Genomic DNA, 20709 nt, shown 5'->3' on the forward strand with positions numbered 1-20709 from the left:
TTTACCGAAGCCAATTAAACCTACGTTAAGTCTACGTCTTCGGAGTTTGGGAGGAGACCGGAGCACCCGGAGAAAATCCACGCGGTCACAGGGAGATGGTGCAAACTCCGTCCAGACAGACAGCAGCCGAGGTCAGGATTGAACCCGGGTCTCTGGCGCCGTGAGGCAGCAACTCCGCCACCGCGCCTACTTCAGGCTGCCTTGTCTCCCCGGTAACGGGGAGGTTTTTGCCTCACAGCTCCCAGGGCCTGTCAGCTACTCTCAGCACCGATGGGCGGTGTGATGAGACCTGCCCGTCGAGTAGTGTTTTTAAAGTAAAAGTCACCAATGGTGGACCGAGAGTTTGTGGTGTAATTTGTGTATGTGTGTGTAAATGAATTGTTCAGTTTCTGCCAAACTTGCACGTTGTTTATATCTCCTGAGTTACAATTTGACCCCGAGTCCGAAGTGTGTGTGTGTTGGCTGATGCGCTCGATGATTTTTAAACTTTCCTGTGAACTCGGGTGTGTTCGTGTTGTCGCAACACTCGGCAGAGTGAGTAATTTGCCCATCTCCCCTAATCATCTAGGAATTGGCTGAAGCGGCTTGATTATTTCGCCATACGTTTTCTTGTGAGTTTACTAAATGATATCGTATATCGACATTACTGAATGAGAAAAAGTTTGATTTTTTTTATTGTCTGGCAAAATTATCTTTCAATCTAGGCCGAATCAAACGTTTTATTACTTGTATTATATTTTCAGTGGACCAACTATATCCATGGCTGGCAGGACCGATGGGTGGTTTTAAAAGTCAATACCCTAAGTTACTACAAATCTGAGGATGAAACGGAATATGGTTGTAGGGGTTCAATCTGTCTGAGCAAGGCCGTCATTACTGTAAGTTTTTGTTTTCATTGATGTTAATAATCTTATACATTGTACAATATTTAATACATTTACCTGGTCAGTTTAGTGTTGTCAATGCCCCTGCAAAATATGTATGGCTAATAAGATTTTAATATATTTAAACACTGTTCCTCACTGACTTTATGAACTGATTGGATTGTTCTCCCCTCCCCTGTCATGAACTTGGGTTGATGCAATATGGTCAACTGTGGGCAATCTTTGTCCAAATATTCCATAGTTTAACATTGTCAAATAACTTTTGTTTAACTTATCTGAGCGCAAAAATCATATGACTGTTTTATCAGTCGCTAGTTTTGGGCCTGATTGTAGAAGTACAATCTGATTGAGTTTGAAGAAGGGTCTCGACCCAAAACGTCACCTTTTCATTCGCTCCATAGATGCTGCCTCACCCGCTGAGTTTCTCCAGCAATTTTATCTACTTTTGAGTTTCTTGACGAGGTGTCCAAGAAGACAGATGGGAGCAGAGTGGTAGATGTTGTCTGCATTGACTGTAACAAGACTTTTAACAAATCCTGTATGGTAGACTGGTCTATAAAATGAGGACACAAGGGATGTAGGATGGGCTAGTAAATTGGATGCAACAAAAGTGGCTGTGTGGAAGGAGTGAGAGGATTGTTGTCGAGAGTTGTTTTTCACATTTGGAAATCTGTAACCAGCGGTACGCCACTGGGATCTGAACTGGGTTCCCTTTTATTGGTCATATATATTAACAATTTTGATGTGAATATAGATGACATGATTAGTGAGTGTGTTGATTAACACCAAAATGTAGTAGACAGTGAAGAAGGTTGCCTCGGCTTACAACAGGATGTAGATCAATTGGGAAATGTTTTGCCTCTTTCCAAGAAGGGCAGCAGGGAAAATGCAGAGAACTATAGGCCGGTGAACTTAACATCTGTAGTTGGAAAGTTACTGGAGAGTATTCTGAGGGAAAGGTTATACAGGTATTTGGACGGGCAAGGGCTCATTAGGGATAGTCAGTATGGTTTTGCGTGGGAGGTTGTGTCTCACAAATCTGATCGACCTTTTTGGTCACGTCTTCAAAATAAATCAATGAGGGCAGAGCTGTAGATGTTGTGTACATGGAATTCAGTAAGGTAATTGACAAGGTTCCGCATGGTAGGCTGCTCTGGAAGGTTAGATTGCATGGGATCCGAGGAGAAATAGCTGGATGGACAGCAAATTGGCTCCATGGAAGGAAGCAGAGGGTGATGGTGGAAGGTTGCTTCTTGGCCTGTGACTAGTGGTATGCCTCGGGGTCCGGTGCTAGGCCCGTTACTGTTTGTCATCTACAACAATAATTTGGATGAGAACATACAGGGCAAGATTAGCAAGTTTGCTGATGATACAAAAGCGGGTGGTTTTGCAGATAGTTGTGAATGATTGCAGCAGGATTTTGATCGATTGGCCAGGTGGGCTGAGGAATGGTTGATGGAATTTAATACAGAGAAGTATGAGGTGTTGCATTGTGGGACATCTAACAAGGGCAGGACCTACACAGTAAAAGGTAGGCCTCTGGATAGTGTTCTAAAGCAGGGGGATCTAGGAGTGCAGGTGCATGGTTCCTTGAAGGTCGAGTCGCAGGTAGATAAGGTGATCAAAAAGGCTTTTGGCACATTGGCCTTCATCAGTCAGAGTATAGTATAGAAATTGGAAGGTCATGTTGCAGTTATATAAGATGTTGGTGAGACCGCATTTAGAATATTGTGTTCAGTTCTGGGCACCGTCTATACATAACTAAAACTCTGATCTTGTGCTCTTCCAGTTTGCGTGGTTTTTCTATTTGCGCAAAAACGGGACGCGATAGCACTATGATTTTTCGGCTGCTTACTTGCCGTTCTCCTGTGCTGCGAGTGCAGCAAGTTTAGTTCCAATCAATGGTATATTGTAAAAGTTATTAAGCTTTAAAAATTGTAAAAAACCGCGCATGCGCAGGTTGCTGTCAGTCGCCGCCATGCAGATTGGTCTCCTCACCTGTCAGTCAGGAAGGGGCATCGCCACCCTGGCGACGCCCTTTCCTGCACCATCGCCACACTGATTGGCCGCGTCCGCTGTCAATCGGCTGGAGGTCGCCATGGTGAAGGAGTGGCGCCGCCATCCGAGGCGCTGCGGCCACCCAGTACCTGGTGGGGTGGATGGTGTCGCGGGTCGAGCCCGGAAACTGGGCCTAGACTGGAGCCAAGGACGAGAATGTGACTAAGCTAGAGAGACTGCTAAAAAAGATTCACAAGGATGTTGCTGGGACTGGAGGGCTTGAATCTTTTTTAACTGGACAGGCTGGGACAGTTTTCTCTAGAGTGAAGGGGGCTTAGGGGGTGAGTTTATAGAGGTTTATACAATTGAAGGATATAGATAAGGATGGACACTGTCTTTTCCCCAGATGAGGGAAGTCAACAACTAAGAAGACATAATTTTATGGTGAGAGAGAAAAGATTTAAAAGGGACCTAGGGAACAGGTTTTTGCACATACAATGGTGAGCATACAGAACAACCTGCTAGACTATTTAAGGCATTTGCACAGGTTTGTGGATAAGGAATGTTTAGAGAGATATGGGCCCAAGCTCAGATAGGCACTTTGGCCTCCATGGATGAGTTGGGCTGAAAGATCTATGTCCGTGCTGTAGAACTGTGATTCTATAATTTATTTAGCATAATATTTTAAAATTAACTTCGTACTTTTGAAATGAAATTGTGTTAGAACATAAAAATCTAGGTGTCTGGAAAATAATCTGAAAATGAACTTGTTCTTGTACTTGGGCACCTTTAATATTAATGTGTTTAGTCATGATATCATATGACAGCGATATTTGTGGTCTTTTACAAGTTGTTGAGGTAAATGAGGGCTTCGAAGATCACTTTCTCTCCCTCTCGGGCAATTTTGTGCAATTCACATGAAAGGCCTTAAGCGAAAAGATGATAGGCATTCTATAGGAGCCATGTTGCTATCTTTCATTTTAATATTGCATCTGGTTCAATGGTCCTGTATTATCACGTAATGAGGTACAATGAAGTTTGTTTTGGCATACAGTTCTGTAAATTATCACACTACATAAATGCAATCCCAGATTAAGTACATGGTACAGGTGCACAACCTTTTATCCGAAGATCCAAATAACGAAAACCTCCGAATAGCGGCCATTTTTTCGGTCCTTGAAGAAAGGTCCTTGAAAACGTTCACCGAGGGTGGCCCGCAGAGGTGACAGCGGAACCTCCGGTCGGTCCTCGAAGAAAGGGGAACTAAATTCCCATTCATAAAAGAGAAGATGAGGGTATATTGCGCGGGAGGGTTAATAATTGACAATATGCTGCTGCCTGCCCGCTGAGTTAAAAAGTTCCCACAGTAGACTCACGATACACAGTGCAGATTGTCGCTCCCTTCAGTTTCACCCCACCTACACCCCTCTGCTTCCCGGCCATGTGTGTGACCCCTTCCCCCCCCCCCTCTCCAGCTCCCCGCCCATTGCACCGGCGCGGGGGCTTTGCACTGTCTCACGTCGGCGATCGCAGCAGGACCGTGCCAGTCACCGGAGACGTCAGGACCAATTGGACACCGACCACCAGGCCCACCGCAAGCACGGAGAACCCAGAGACCCACAGCCAACAGCAGCCCAGCCCAGCCCCACTCCAACTACAGAGGAACCTGGGTTGCGGATGACGGGGCGCAGCTCGGGGCGTCGTAGGGGCCCATCGGGGAGCGGCCACTCAAAGCCACGCCGGGCGATGTAGGGTCCTGCCCCGGTCTTGATGTTGGAGCCCCCGGCGGGCGCTAGCAAGTCCGCGGCAATTTACAGCCGCGCCGGGCGTTGTAAGGCCCCCCTCCAGGTCACTCTCAACCCCGTAATTCGGGCGGGAGAAGTCGCCATTGCCGGTGCCCCGCAAAGCAGTCTCCCACCGGAGACCCGCGAGCTCCCGGTGTCACCATCCACCGGAGTCGGGTCGCAGCAGCTCGCCCCCGCAGCTCTCCACGCTCCGAAGCTGGCTAGCTCCACGGAGGTAGGTCCGTAGGCCCACAGCTCCCACCGCCGCCCACCGACCCCCAGGCCCACTGCAAGCACGGAGATCCCAGAGACCCACAGCCAGCAGCAACTCCAGCCCAGCCCCGCTCCAACTCCAGAGGAACACGTAGGGGCAGAAGCTGATGGTGTGCAAGGTACGTCTTGTTCTTGGGGTGGCGGATGAGGGGGCGCAGCTCGGGCTGTGGGCGAACTGTCACTTGTCGCTGTAGCGGCCAAAGATCATAGAGGAGCTCCTCTATGATCTTTGGTAGCGGCCCATCGGGGAGCGGATTCCTCTGGAGGGGGAGGGGGTATTGTGCTGTTTGATCGCCCCCTGCTATCCCAGGGACAGGGAGACACATCGGCTCTTTAGACTGGTGGGCAATCACTTCCAAAGTTCTGCCCACACAGTCAGTACACCTCTCCTACACTGCATTTCATACAAACATTTATTCTGCAAGAAAAAACGACATTGAAGACTCAAACTCGCGATCGAGTAACTGCCAGGATCAAGGCGCAAACTCGCGACCTTGCGGATATGAGCCGAGCACTCTACCACTGAGCCAGCCATTAAAATCTACGCTAAAAAATTTCCATTCCGAAGACCGACAAATTCTGAATTACGAAAAGTGTCTGGTCCCAAGGCTTTCGGATAAAAGGTTGTGCACCTGTACACAGAAATAGTCCACTGAGACCATACACAAGAGTTACCAGGTTTTGATGCCATTTTCAAAGTTGAAGTTGCTGTGAGTCGTTGGCCATAAAGGCCTGTAGTCCTGGTGGCATTGCAGGGTTGTCCTGGCCAAGCGAAGCATGCTCCACAACTCTGTGCTGCTGCAGGCCACGTCTGGTCTGCACGCTCGGTCTCCTGAAGCAGCTCCAGTTGAGCCCCAGACTGCTGCAGGACCTCAAGCCATCACCTCGTTCCAGATCAGCCAGCAGACCGTCGTCCCTCTCCTCACCTGGCCACCATTCAGCCTTTTTGCTCGGGAAGCGTCTCCTGCAGCAGACCTTGAGGGCGCGGAAGATAAGTTCTTACCGGCCCTATGTTCTGTTGTCCGCTGACTCCACCTTCTCCAGTTCTACGGTCTCCGGGGAGGGGCAGGTCCCAGCCTCGGTGGCTTCCCCCTTCAGGGTGGGTTTCCCGGTTCTGTGGTGGGACAGCCAGGTCTGCTGCCAGGGGGTAGTTGAAATACTTTAACATTTTTTAATGGTTCTTGTACAATTCAGAGTATTTGTGATTTAATGTGAAATATTTGCAAATACTTTGTTTGTCTATTCAACTGTGAGGTATATTTAAACTGGCTTTTTTAATTTAGTCTAGAGATGCAGCATGGAAGCAGGCCCTTCAGCCCATTGAGTCTAGACCCCTCAGCAATTACCTGCAGACTACACACTGGGAACAATTTACAGAAGCCAATTAACCTACAAACCTGCATGCCTTTGGAATGTGAGAGGAAAACGGAGCACCCGGAGAAATCCTGTGCGATCACAAGGAAAAAGTGCAAACTCCATATAGACAGCACCTGTAGTAGAAACATAGAAAATAGGTGCAGGAGGAGGCCATTTGGCCCTTCGAGCCAGCACCGCCATTTCTTGTGATCATGGCTGATCGTCCCCTATCAATAACCCGTGCCTGCCTTTTCTCCATATCCCTTGACTCCACTAGCCCCCAGAGCTCTATCTAACTTTCTCTTAAATCCATCCAGTGATGTGGCCTCCATTGCCCTCTGTGGCAGGGAATTCCATAAATTCACAACTCTCTGGGTGAAAACGTTTTTTCTCACCTCAGTCTTAAATAACCTCCCCTTTATTCTAAGACTGTGGCCCCTGGTTCTGGACTCGCCCAACATTGGGAACATTTTTCCTGCATCTAGCTTGTCCAGTCCTTTTATCATTTTATATGTTTCTATAAGATCCCCCTCATCCTTCTAAACTCCAGTGAATACAAGCCTAGTCTTTTCAATCTTTCCTCATATGACAGTCCCGCCATCCTCGTGAACCTATGCTGCACTGCCTCAATCACAAGGATGTCCTTCCTCAAATTAGGAGACCAAAACTGTACACAATACTCCAGATGTGGTCTCACCAGAGCCCTATACAACTGCAGAAGAACCTCTTTACTCCTATACTGAAATCCTCTTGTTATGAAACCTGGGTCTCCAGTGCTGTGAGGCAGCAACTCTACCACTGTGCCACCATACTGCCCAACAGTAATGAACACTTTTCATTTTTAATGAACGCTCTTCTTGAGATATGGAGTAGTGACAAAGGATCTTTCCTGAAAAGGGTGGTGCAGCTGGAAAGGCTGCTGCCTCACAGCACCAGAGACATGGGTTCAATCTGCAGTTGTACAGCGCCCTGGTGAGACCACACCTGGAGTATTGTGTGCCGTTTTGGTCTCCTAATTTGAGGAAGGACGTTCTTGCTATTGAGGGAGTGCAGCATAGGTTCACTAGGTTAATTCTCGGGATGGCGGGACTGACATATGATGAAAGAATGGATCGACTGGGCTTATATTCACTGGAATTTAGAAGGATGAGAGGATATCTTATAGAAACATATAAAATTCTTAAGGGATTAGACTGGCTAGATGTAGGGAAAATGGTCCCGATGTTGGCGAGTCCAAAACCAGGGGTCACAGTTTAAGAAGGGGTAGGCCATTTAGGACTGAGATGAGGAAAAACTTTTTCATGCAGAGAGTTGTGAATCTGTGGAATTCTCTGCCACAGAAGGCAGTGGAGGCCAATTCAATGGATGTATTCAAGAGAGAGTTAGATATAACTCTTAGGGCTAATGGAAACAAGGGATATCGGGAGAAAGCAGGAACGGGTTACTGATTTTGGATGATCAGCCATGATCATATTGAATGGCGGTGCTGACTCGAAGGGCTGAATAGCTGATTCCTGCACCTTTTTCCTATGTTAATCCTGACATTGGGTGCTATCTATATGGAGTTTGTACGTTCTCCCTGTTCCTCCTCCCGCATCCCAAAGATATGCAGTTTGTAAGTTAATTTGACCTCTGTAAATTCCCCCTAATGGGTGAGAAAGTGTCCTTGCTTCCAGCTCCTCTCCCTACAATCAGACTGAAGAAAGATCCTGAACCAAAACGTCACCAATCCATTTCTTCAGAGATGATGCCTGATTAGCTGAGTTACTCAGCACTTTGTGTCTATCTTTAATTAAAACAATAGCTTTTATAAGAATTGGGATTTATATTTGCGTCTTTGTTAAAATTTGACTCGTGTTGTGACATAAAAGCAACAAGCTTTACAAATAGCCACGTGAGAATGACTAATTTACTATTTTTAGTTAAGTTAATGGAGAGGTAGATAGCGGTTAAAATTCAGCAAAAACTCAACTGCTATTAATGGGGTAACTTGTGTCCATTGGAGATGAGAGACAGGGCCTCAGTCTTGCGTCTTTCTGGAAGGCATCCACCTGTGATGGTACTGAGGAAATGTTGCACAATAGTATGAACTATGAAGTATGAACCTAGATTTTGTTAATTCTGAAAGGGGTTACAATTGGCTCCATGGAAGGAAGCAGAGGATCCACATCCAACATCCTTCTCACATGGCTTCATGGGTCATGGCTAATGCAGTCCGAGGAGTGTCTGCAATGTCAGTCTTTTAAGCTGTTGGTAGTATTGCCTACTCTTGTGAGTGCAGTCAAAATGCTGAGGTTTATGGAAGTAACTTATTGTTACCATAGTTATTTTACAGGTACAATGTTATTTTACAGGTACTGTATATCGTATTACAGAATTGGTCTATTCAATTTGACTATTTTTAATTTAATACAGTATAAACATTGCCGAGGAATCAAGTCTAATAAAGTTGCACACTTTTAAAATGTTAAAGCGTTGTTAGTTTAAACTTAAGTTTTTCTTAATTATTTTCTGCAGTGGGTAACATGCCAGCATTCTATAGCCCTCAAGTGATTTGTACAAATGGGCATTTTGCACGAAAACTGAAGTGGTGACTATACATCAGTCACGCGGAGAGCATTGATATGATTATAATTGCATCCTAAATGATTATTAAGCAAGGATCTCTCCTTCCCACCCTATCCTGATTGTGCTAAATTTGTTTATAATTCCTCTACAAGAAGACCTGGGACATTATTAAATCATGGGGTGGGATGTAATAGATCCACCTCAGACATAGATCCTATAGGTTGATATAGTCAGACAATGTAATATGTAAATGGTGCATGATACTGCACTGATGGTTGAATATACGCGCTGATGTGGCAAGGTCTTTTCCACATTTGTTTTAGAAGGTGGATATGTTTGTTTAAAAGAAATATTTAAATATAAATAAATAAAGCTTATAGTTGTGGTATTGCTAATTATACAAATAGAATGATAGTTAATGCAGTAGAATACACTCCTGCAGCTGTGGCACCCCCTTTTAATCCTTTCCTATATTAAGTTGCCAACATTGAGCTTGGTTAGAGTTCTAATGAAATGGATTGATTGTATCTATGGAATGTGATCTCTTATTAATAGATGAATGGGGCTGATCTGTCACTTGGAGTCATTTCTATAGTCCCCGGTAACTTGGTTACACGATGTGCAGGGATTTACGAGTCATACAACACGGAAACAGGCCCTTCGGCCCAACTCATCCGTGCCAATCTATGCTATTTCCATTTATTTGCATTTGACCTACATCCCTCTAAACATTTCCTATCCATGTAGCTGTCCAAAACACTTTTAAATGTTGTAATTGTACCTGTCATAATGACCTCTTCTGGCAGATCATTCCATATACCCATGTGAAAATTCCAAATGCTGACTAGGCGACCAATTTAACGAGTTCCTCTGCTCTGTCTCCTGTGGCTGCTGCATGTCCCTGTTGTTAGCCATTGTAATTCCTCTTCCAGTTCCCACACCGCCTTTGTCCTTTTTCTCTCCCCTCCTATCTACCCTAGTCTTCTCACACACGCTTTTCTTAGTCACCAGCCCCTTATCACTGTTTCTTTTCCCACCCCACCCAATCACATCTCCTTTCCACCCACTACTGCTCTCTTCTCCCCTCCCACTGTTCACATCTGTCACCAACCTTCCACATTTGATTCCATTCTTCACTTTCCATTGTTATCAGATTAAAAATCTGCAATCTTGTGTACTCCACTTGCGTTTAGCTTAGTACCAAACTATCATCTTCCACTTATTACCACTCATCTCCTCCCAACCTCTCGCTGTCCCTACCTGACTTGCCTACCAATTAATTGCGCCCTGACTATCCAGTTAGCACTTGTGAGTACTTGTTCCACTCATCTTTATACTGGCTACTTCCCCCTTACTCTCAACCCGAAACATCGATTATTCATTTCCTTCCACAGATGCTGCCTGGCCCGCCAAGATCCTCCAGCTGCTCTTTTTTTGCTACAGATATCAGCAGCTACAGTCACTTGTACGTCCATTTAGTTTTTCCATTGTTGAGTTTTCCATTTGAAGCAGTAGGCCTTCTGAATAAGTCTGGTACTTTTAGTACATTATTTTGATGAATAATTTAACGTGTGCTTTTATTGTAGCCATGTGAACATTAGTAGAGGCAAGAATAGGTCATTAGTGCCGGGGGCCTTCAACATCATTAAATAAGATCATGGCTGATATTTTAATTTGCACCAGATTTTAGCACCTACCCTAATCCTGTAATGGCTGAAGTCCATCAATCTTTTCTGAATATATGTACTTAATGCCTGAGCCCTCACAGCCCTGTTAGCAGAGAATTCAAAAGAAATGCCACCTCTGAGTGATGACTTATCTTCTCTCCTGTGGCAGATAACTAAGCGCTTATTTTGAGATTACGAACCCTGGTTCGACATATCTGCCAGGAGAAACCTTCCTCAAGTATTTACTCTGTCAAGCTCTTGCAGAATCTTGCGCATTTTAATGTAATAGTATCGTATTTTTCTAAACTTAAAAATGATACCTGTCAATAAATAAGAATGTAAGCATAATGAACTTAGTCATCAAGCTCCTTAAGAAATCATGGCTGCCCTTTGCTTAATCTCTCTTTATATGTCAAACCCCCTAACACTGTACTGTTCTAAATCTGCCTTTGGATTGGGAGAGCAGCTTGTATTCCAGAAGCAGGTCCCATCAACGCCCTATGTAATTGGAAACGGTTCTTGTACTCTTGTAATAAAGGTCTATTACCTGTTGTTACATGCATGTTAACTTTAAATGGTTCATGTGCATGGAAACCCAGTTCCCCTTGAATATAACACCTTTCAATCTCTCAGCATTAAAAAAAAAACATTTTATTTTAAATCAAAATGATCTCAATTTGTTTTCTCATTATTTTCCCTCAGCTGCATTCTCATCATCCATCCACTTAACCAATCTGTGTCTATATTCTTGTAATTTTCCTAGCACACTACAATAAATAATAAATTGTTTTTGAAGGCATGTAAGTAGTTGTGATACATTCTACCAAGAATGATATTGTAATTGGTGTAACCAAAAATATAATATTTAGATGACTTAAAGAGTTGTAAAAGGTGTGTGCCAAAGTTAATTCTTCATCTGCAGTCTAATTTTTCGATTTAAGATTTGGTTTATTTTGTTTTGCTGGAAAGCTGTTGAATGTTTGGTGGTAGATACAAAATGCTGGGTCAGGCAGCATCTCTGGAGTGAAGGAATGGGTAACGTTTCGGGACGAGACCCTTCTTCAGACTGATCTTTGAATGTTTGGTGTATGTTTTACCATTGAGGCTATTTGTTCATTATACTACACGTATGTTCACGTCACCTTCAAAGTGCCAATATCTTCCATGGGGAATATCTTTCAAGTGCCAATATCTTTCATTGCCCCCTCAATTGCTTCCTTCCAGTACCAAAACACTTCTGCCAGACTTGGTGTATATTTATAACGTTTCCTTACCTGACAAAGGCTATGTAAAGATGAAGTCCTCAGCATAAAAACCTGCCTTCCAGACAGCTCCACAATATTTGCTGCATGTTGGTTCCAAGAAAATGCAAGAGGCAGCATCTGCGACTACACGTTGCCTTTTTCCAGCCTTGTCCCTTCTGATGAATACTGTCCTCAAATTCATTGCCCCCCAGAATTCTTCTCCATCTTATACTTGCCGCAAAATAACACAGGCCAATAACTTTATAACTGGTTTTGCAATCTTTCTAACTATGAAGGCTATTAACATTGGATGTCATATATTGCCAAAAAACATTGGTACGCAGTGTCGAGCTGAAATAGAAAGGACCTAACCACCTGCCGGTGTTAGAAGCTATTTCAATACATTAGAGCAGGGGCATAAAGTTCAAGCAAGATAAACATGATTTTGTGAATATGCGAAAATAGGTTTGGACAATTATTGGATACATTTACTTTGAGGCTCTGGTGATGTTGCACATAAACTCCAGCCTCCCAGACAGCCTTGATCCACTGCAGTTTGCCTTCTGTCGCGACAGGTCCACTGCAGATGCCATCTTGATGCAGAATTATGTTCCGTGCAGAATAATGCTGTTTTGATATTTTTACCCACACATTGGGTTGTGACATAGAACTAAGGCAGGAAGGTATCTCGAGTTACCTGAAACCTTAACTTGCATCCATTGAAGTTTATGTACGTAAGCATTTTAGGTTCTTCCAGGTTTTTTCTTCTTGGTCCCTTTCTTTTGTTTGGTCAAATTAATTTTGTTTGTAAATTGTCTTGAACTTCTTGGTTTATTATAATGTTTGATTAACTCGATCATAACTCAAATTTTGCTCGTTTTGTTTTGACGCAAACACCAAAGGCTTCCTGTGGCTTGAAAAGTCTTGTTAATATTTTGGGTAAATAATTTTTTACCTGTAACAATAACTATATCTCTGCAAAGATTTTGCCTGATACTTGTATTTAAGTCATAGAGTGATGCAGTGTGGAAACAAGCCCTTCAACACAACTTGCCCACACTGGCCAACATATCCCAGCTACACTAGTCCCACCTGCCTGCGTTCGGTCCATATCCCTCCAAACCTGTCCTATCCATGTATTTGTCTAACTGTTTCTTAAACGTTGGGATAATCCCAGCCTCAATGACCTCTTCTGCCATACACCCATCACCCTCTGTGAAAAAGTTACCCCCCAAAAAATCCAAGAGTTTATTTTTTAATAGCCTCGTATCTGAAGTTTTTTTTCAACTTTTAAGTTTTAAAAGTTCCAATTGGTGAAGCAGATTAACCTCTGGATTGTTTCTTGGTAAAAATGCACAATTTAAGAATTTGCACTAGAAATTATAAAAATAATTCTGTTATTAATTGACTATGTATGTACATTGATTCCTCAATTCTAAAGATAAATATTTCTATTTTTAACTTCAGTGTGCTAATTTAGGTTAAAAGGCCAAAGATTGAGTAAAAATTCTGAATGTTTGTTGATTTTAAAAGCTGGATTCTTCCTCTTTGAAAATTCTGCCTAACCTGCTGAGTATTTATTTTAGTTATTTATTTTATTTCTATTTTCCAACATGTATAATTTTGTTTGCTTTGAGTTGGTATTACCAGTTCTGACTTAGTTGAAGTGTTTCAGTAATAATGGACAAAAATGTAGAAACGGAAAGGTTTAGAGAAATATGGCCCAAACTCGCACAAATGGGACTAGCTGAGAAGGGACATGGTTGGCATGGACGAGTTAGATCAAAGGGTCTGGTTTCAATGCTCTGACCAACTCTAAATGGTTATATTAACATAAACGAATGGAAGCCTGCAGGAAGTATATAATCGTGCAAGGCATTTTTATCATTTGGAGTACAAGTTTCGGCCATTCTGTTTCCAAGGAAGATTCCAAGGGGAGACTTGATGGTAGTTTATGAAATTATGAGAGGCATAGATAGGGTAGACAGTCAGAAGCTTTTCCCATGGTGGAAATGCTCAACAAGAGAGGGCATAGCCATAGTAAGTGGCATTTTTTTACATGGAGCGTGGTAGGGGCCTGGAACACATTGCCAGGGGTGGTGACAGAGGCCGATGAGATGGTGTGTTTGAGGCTTTTAGATAGGTACACGAAACTGCAAGTAATAGAGAGATATGGATCATGTACAGACAGATGAGATCAGTTTAATTTAGCAGCATGTTCGGTACAAAGATTGTGGGTCAAAGGGCCCACTCCTGTGCTGTACTGTTCTATGCTCTATGTAAAGTGAACATTATTTTCCATGGTACTATTTGGAAGTAGTGTTGATGAAGGTGTGCTCTGTATTACTTTAGTGTGACCAAGTGCACATTGATTCTTAAAAATATTGCAAAAGATCACCTTCACCCAAGTGCAAATTACAGTTTCACCTACAAATCTACTCATCTGTGGGATGTGGGACAAAACTAGAGCACACAGGACACCCACACGTGTTAGAGGCATTGTACAGATTCCACACAGATAGCACTGGAGGTTAGGACTGAACCCATGTCTCTGAGGCTTTGAGACGGTGAATAGCTAGCTGCACCATGTAAAAACCTCTGTTGGAAATGTTTAATAGCTACTATTAAGGCTTTTCTCCAGACTCTTACACTCATTTTGCCAAGTGTTACCCTTGACTCAGCAATAGCACTCTTGCCTCAAAGTCTAAATTTTTCAAAGGCTGTCATTTTGTAGTTTAATTCATTGTCACGTGTACTGAGGTACAGTAAAAAGCTTTTGTTGCGTGCTAACCAGTTAGCGAAATACAATACATGATTATAGTCGAGCCATCCACAGTGTACCGATACATGGTAAAGGAAATAATGTTTAGTGCTAGATAAAGTCCAATCGAAGATAGTCCGAGGGTCTCCATTCAGGGTTCAGTTGCCTGATAACAGCTGGGAAGAAACTGTCCCTGAATCAGAAGGTGTGTCGTTTTTACACTTCTATACCTTTTGCCCGATGAGAGAGGGGAGAAGAGGGAGTGGCCAGGGTGCAGGCTTGTCCATAACATGAAGGTACCATGAATGCTGCATTATCAGCAGTTTGATCAAAGAGATAAGATTTAAAATTGGTGCATACGCTTCTTGAGTAGTAGATGAATCTGTGAATAATAATAATAAATACAACACATTCATTTAGATTCTCTTGGCTGCTACTTTCAATAAAGGTTTTATGGTGACAGATGTTCTCCTCTTCAATCATATCTTTAGAGTCCTTGCATACCTTCAAGCATTCTAATTTATTGTACCCTTCAATGGCCATAATGTTACAAGATCTTATGGACATTGAGATCTTGAGATAGAAAATTATCTGGATTGAATTATTCTTTGTCTTACTGTGTTTGTTAATGTGTGTCGAGTGAAGCTATTTTTTTGTCCACTCTTGAGGTAACATCTACCTCATATGGGCATTGAGCAAATTTTCATTTTTCATTTTTCAGACCCTGCAAAATTATCTTATACATTGAAATGGGAGCCTTTCTTGGACTATTTAAATACAGTTTTTTAAATGTTGATCCTATTCAACCTCGCATTTGTTTGATAAATTGTCCTTTATAAACTAGGTATTCCACTATGACGTGCTCTGGCAATTGCGTTTTCACAATGACTGGTGATATAAATGATCAATTGGCTGACGTATTCTACAGCGGTAGCAAAATGGCGCAGCTTGTGGAGTTGCTGCTGCCTCAATGCCAGAGAGTTGGGTGCAAACTTGACCTGAATGTGATAATAGACAATAGGTGCAGGAGTAGGCCATTTGGCCCTTCGAGCCAGCACCGCCCTTCACTGTGATCATGGCTGATCATCCACAATCAGTACCTCGTTCCTGCCTTCTCCCCATATCCCTTGACTCCGCTATCTTTAAGAGCTGTATCTAACTCTCTTGAAAGCATCCAGAGAATTAGCATCCACTACCTTCTGAGGCAAAGAATTCCACAGTTTCACAACTCTCCTCATCTCCGTTCTAAACAGCCTACCCCTTATTCTTGCACTGTGGCCCCTGGTTCTGGACTCCCCCATCATCAGGAACATGTTTCCTGCGTCCAGCATGTCCAATACCTTCATAATCTTTTATGTCTCAATAAGATTCCCTCATCCTTCTAAATCCCAGTATACAAGCCCTCCATTTTTTTCAACATGTGACAGTCTCGCCATCCCGGGAGTTAACCATGTGAACTTGCACTGCACTCCCTCAATAGCAAGAATGTCCTTCCTCAAATTTGGAGGCCAAAACTGCACATAATACTGTGGTGTGGTCTCACTAGGGCCTCTTTGCTCCTATACTCAACTCCTCTTGTTATGAAGGTCAACATGCCATTTGCTTTCTTCACTGCCTGCTGTACCCACATGCTTACTTTCAGTGACTGATGAACAAGGATACCCAGATCACGTTGTACTTCCCCTTTTCCTAATATGACACCATTCAGATAATAATCTGCCTTCCTGTTCTTGCCACCAAAGTGGATAAACTCACATTTATCCACATTAAACTGCATCTGCCCACTCACCCAACCTGTCAAAGCCTCCCTGCATCCTCCTCACAGTTCGCACTGCCACCTAGCTTTGTGTCATCTGCAAATTTGCTAATGTTACTCTTAATCCCTTCATCTAAATCATTAATGTATATTGTAAATATCCGCGGTCCCAGCACCGAGCCTTGCGGTACCCCACTCGTCACTGCCTGCCATTCTGAAAGGGACCCGTTAATCCCTACTCTTTGTTTCCTGTCTGCTATCCGTCAGTACTTTACCCCCAATACCATATGCTCTAATTTTACACACTAATCTCCTATGTGGGACCTTATCAAAGACTTTCTGAAACTCCAGGTACACTACACCCACTGGTTCTCCCTTGTCCATTTTCCACAACCTCAAGATTACATCCTCAAAATTCCAGAAGATTAGTCAAGCATGATTTCCCCTTCATAAATCCATGCTGACTCAGACCGATCCTGTTACTGCTATCCAAATGTGCCGCTATTTCATCTTGTATTATTGACTCCAGCATCTTCCCCGCCACCAATGTGCGGCTAACTGGTCTATAATTCCCTATTTTCTCTCTCCCTCCTTTCTTAAAGAGTGGGATAACATTAGCCACAGGAACTGATCCTGAATCTACAGAACATTGGAAAATGATCACCAATGCGTCCATGATTTCTAGAGCCACTTCCTTAAGTACCCTGGGATGCAGACCATCAGGCCCAGGGGATTTTTCAGCCTTCAGTCCCATCAGTCTACCCAACGCCATTTCCTGCCTAATGTGAATTTCCTTCACTTCCTCCGAAATCCGAGGTCCTCTGGCCACTAGTACATCTGGGACATTGTTTGTCTTCCTCGGTGAAGACGGATCCAAAGTACCTGTTCAACTTGTCTGCCATTTCCTTGTTCCCCATAATGAATTCACCTGTTTCTGTCTTCAAGGGACCCACATTTGTCTTAACTATATTTTTTCTCTTCACATACCTAAAGAAGCTTTTACTATCCTCCTTGAAAATTCCTGGCTTGCTTACCTTCGCACCTCATCTTTTCTCCTCGTATTGCCTTTATTAGTTATCTGTGTGGAGAATGCACATTCTCTCTGCCACGCGGGTTTCCTCCCAGTTCTACCGTCATCCTAAAGACGTGGTTGCTGTAAATTGTCCTCAGTGTGTAGATGAATGGCAGAATCTGGGGGGAAAATATGGAGAGAATAAAGTTGGATTGCATTGGTGTGACTGGGTTGAAATCTAGGTGGGCCAAAGAGCTTGTGTCAATGCTATATCATTTTAAGTTAATAATGGTATACTTAAAAAAAATACTGGTCGCACAAGAGCAAGAGAAATTGAATCGGAAGCTTGTCCTTGGTTAGGGAGCCATGGTCTGCATACAATATTATAGGCACAGCACCACCAGGGCCCCATAGATTTGGAGCAGAATTTCATTATTCTTCTTGAAAACCTAGGTAACAATGACACTTACGTAAACTCCTTTTTAGCATCTATGGTTCTGCCTTCAAAACCATAATCCCATCCACACTCGTGTCCAAACGCCTGGACCTAGGAATCAGCTTCCCCCCCTCCCTCTGCCACTGGACCTTTGAGTTTCTGACCCACATACGTGACAATATCTCCTCCGCAATAATTCTCAACGCTGGTGCCCTGCAAGGATGTGTTCTCGGTCCCCCACTGTACCCCCTTTACACATAACTACAGCTAAATTCTGCTCTTAATTCCATCTACAAGTTTGCAGATGACACCACTGTGTTGGGCTGAATCATGAACAACGATGAGACGGGGGCCAATGAAGGAGAGAGAGAATTTGTTGACAAGGTATCTGAATAGTAATTTCTTGCTCAAAGTCAGTCAGATGAAAAAGCTAGGTATTGACATTTGGAAGTGGGGTGGGAGTACACACCACAACTTCATCGATGATGCTAAATTGGACTTGGTTGAAAGCTTCAAATTCCTTAGCGTTAATGTTACCAATGATATGTTGTGGCCCAACCACATTGATGCAACGTCCAAGAAGGACAACAACGCCTCTACTTCCTGAGGAGACTGAAAAAATTTGCCATGTCTCCAATGACTCTTACTAACTTCTACAGATGTACCGTTGAAAGCCTACTGTCGGGTTGCTTCACAGCTTGATTTGGGAACAGCTCTGTCCAAGACTTCAAGAGTTGTAGATTGTGTCCAGCCCAACACACAGACCAGACTTCCCAGAATTAACTCTATCTGCACTTCATGCTGCCTCGGAAAAGCATCCAACATAATCAAAGACTTGTTCCACCTGGTCATTCCACCTCCTTCCTGCTTCCATTTGGCAGAGGGTACAGAAGCTTGAAAAGGTGCAGCAACGGACTCGGTAACAACTGCTTCCCGTCTGTTATCAGGCTTCTAATAATAATAATAATGGATGGGATTTATATAGCGCCTTTCTAATACTCAAGGCGCTTTACATCACATTATTCATTTACTCCTCAGTCACACTCGGTAGTGGTAAGCTACTTCTGTAGCCACAGCTGCCCTGGGGCAGACTGACGGAAGCGTGGCTGCCAATCTGCGCCTACGGCCCCTCCGACCACCACCAATCACTCACACACATTCACACACAGGCAAAGGTGGGTGAAGTGTCTTGCCCAAGGACACAACGACAGTATGCACTCCAAGCGGGATTCGAACCGGCTACCTTCTGGTCGCCAGCCGAACACTTAGCCCATTGTGCCATCCTTCCATAAAACTAAGGTGCTGTCCAACTCAACTCTTCCACAGATATTGGACCATGTCCGTGGAAATGATGTATTACAATGGTGAGAACTATATTTTGCACTCTGCTCCCTTTATCGCCCCTTCTATGTATAGTATATCTGATCTGTTTATACAACATGAAAAACAAAGCCTTTCACTGTACTTCGGTACACATGACAATAATAAACCTTAACATAAAGAAAACTACATGCTGGAAATCTAAAGTAAAAAAAGAATGATGGAAGTACTCAGCTGGTCGGGTCACATCTGTGGGAAACACCACCTTAATTCGTGACATAGTCTTCATGTTCTGGAGATTCACTCGACCTGTTCTGAGGCATTCTTTGCACCTTCTGTACATACAGACATTCAATTTATTTTGTACTTTTATATTCTTCAATATAACTTCCCTTTCTCAGTTTGTAAGGACTGTGTGTTAACTTTACCTAATGTTTTCCTTGTTCCTATGAAATTTTTTATTGTGTCTGCTTCGTGCTAGACCAAACTTGTATTCTGCTTTTCATTTCCTTATCAACGCTGTTGTTCTCTTGCTGAGTTTTGACATGTTCCCTGTCCTTGGGCTTTGGAAACATTGTAAGCTATTTTCCTTTGATCTAATCTTGTCTTTATAACTTCTTTTGATAGCCTTGGCTGGATAGATTTTCCTAAATTACACCTGCTCAGCGCCTTTAGACAATTCCCAGCAAGCTTTATGCTTCTTGTCTTTTCTCAACTCCTGATTTGTTTTTTTTAGCTACTTCTCCTCCACTGTCTTTGTCCTACTCTTTAAAATCAAAACTATCCTGTCTTTCTATTTTGCCTACTTTTATTAAAGTTAATGCATCTTTGAATAGTGAATAGCATTACTGCATACATAAGACATTAGGCCCTGTATTATTTGTAAATTTGCTAGCTCATGCATAAAAATAGAAGAATACTTATAGATTCTTTAGTTAGACTTTAGAGATACAGCATGGAAACAGGCCCGTCGGCCCACCGAGACCTTGCTGACCAGTGATCACCCCATGCACTAGTGCTATCATACACAATAGGGGCAATTTTTTTTTTTACCAAAGAAATTAATCTACAAACCTGTGCTTCTTTGGAATGTGGGAGGAAATGGGTGCTCCCGAAGAAAACACACATGGTCACAGGGAGAACATTGAAAAATCTATACAGACAGCACTCATAGTCAGGATCAAACCCGGATCACTGGCACTGTAAGGCAGTAACTCTACTGCTGCACTACTGTGCCGCCCCTAACCTTCATCAATGGAGATTGGATAGAGAAAAACTGTCATGCATCTTAGAATGGCCTCCCTCGTTTACTAAAAGATGCGTCTTGACTACAGTAAACCTATGAATAAATAATGTTTCAGATGTTGTATTACTTTAAAAAATACAACATTTTGCTACCATTCGATAAGATCACGAATAAGCTGATTTTGAGCCACAATTCCTTTTTCCTGTCAGGAGTGTAAACTTGAACTGGGGGAGGGGGAAACTTGATATTTCAAATCCACTGATCTGTCAGAAAATTTTGAAGATACATAATCCTCTGAGAGAAATAATGTCTCTATATATCTCCATATTAAGTGGATGACCCTTATTTTGAGACGCTGCCCTCTAGCCCAGGGGAAATATTGTCAGCCGCAACCCTGTTAAAAT

The 20709-nt window shown here is 43.1% G+C and overlaps 2 protein-coding genes across 8 annotated transcripts in view; one reads left to right on the forward strand and one right to left on the reverse strand.

Annotated features, from left to right (window-relative positions):
- Positions 1–55, reverse strand: part of polk (DNA polymerase kappa) — a 77969-nt gene extending 77914 nt beyond the window's left edge. The window contains exon 1 of the mRNA XM_033018635.1: positions 25–55. The gene's annotated coding sequence lies outside the window, so the exon portion shown is untranslated. The remainder of the gene's footprint in view (positions 1–24) is intronic.
- Positions 1–20709, forward strand: part of cert1 (ceramide transporter 1) — a 94908-nt gene that overhangs the window by 753 nt on the left and 73446 nt on the right. For all 7 annotated transcript variants that reach the window (XM_033018636.1, XM_033018637.1, XM_033018639.1 and 4 more), the window contains exon 2: positions 744–878. In XM_033018636.1, the coding sequence (XP_032874527.1) occupies positions 744–878 (135 nt within the window). The remainder of the gene's footprint in view (positions 1–743; positions 879–20709) is intronic.

This window comes from Amblyraja radiata, chromosome 3 (assembly GCF_010909765.2).
Source record: "Amblyraja radiata isolate CabotCenter1 chromosome 3, sAmbRad1.1.pri, whole genome shotgun sequence".
Classification (NCBI taxonomy): Eukaryota; Metazoa; Chordata; class Chondrichthyes; order Rajiformes; family Rajidae; genus Amblyraja; species Amblyraja radiata.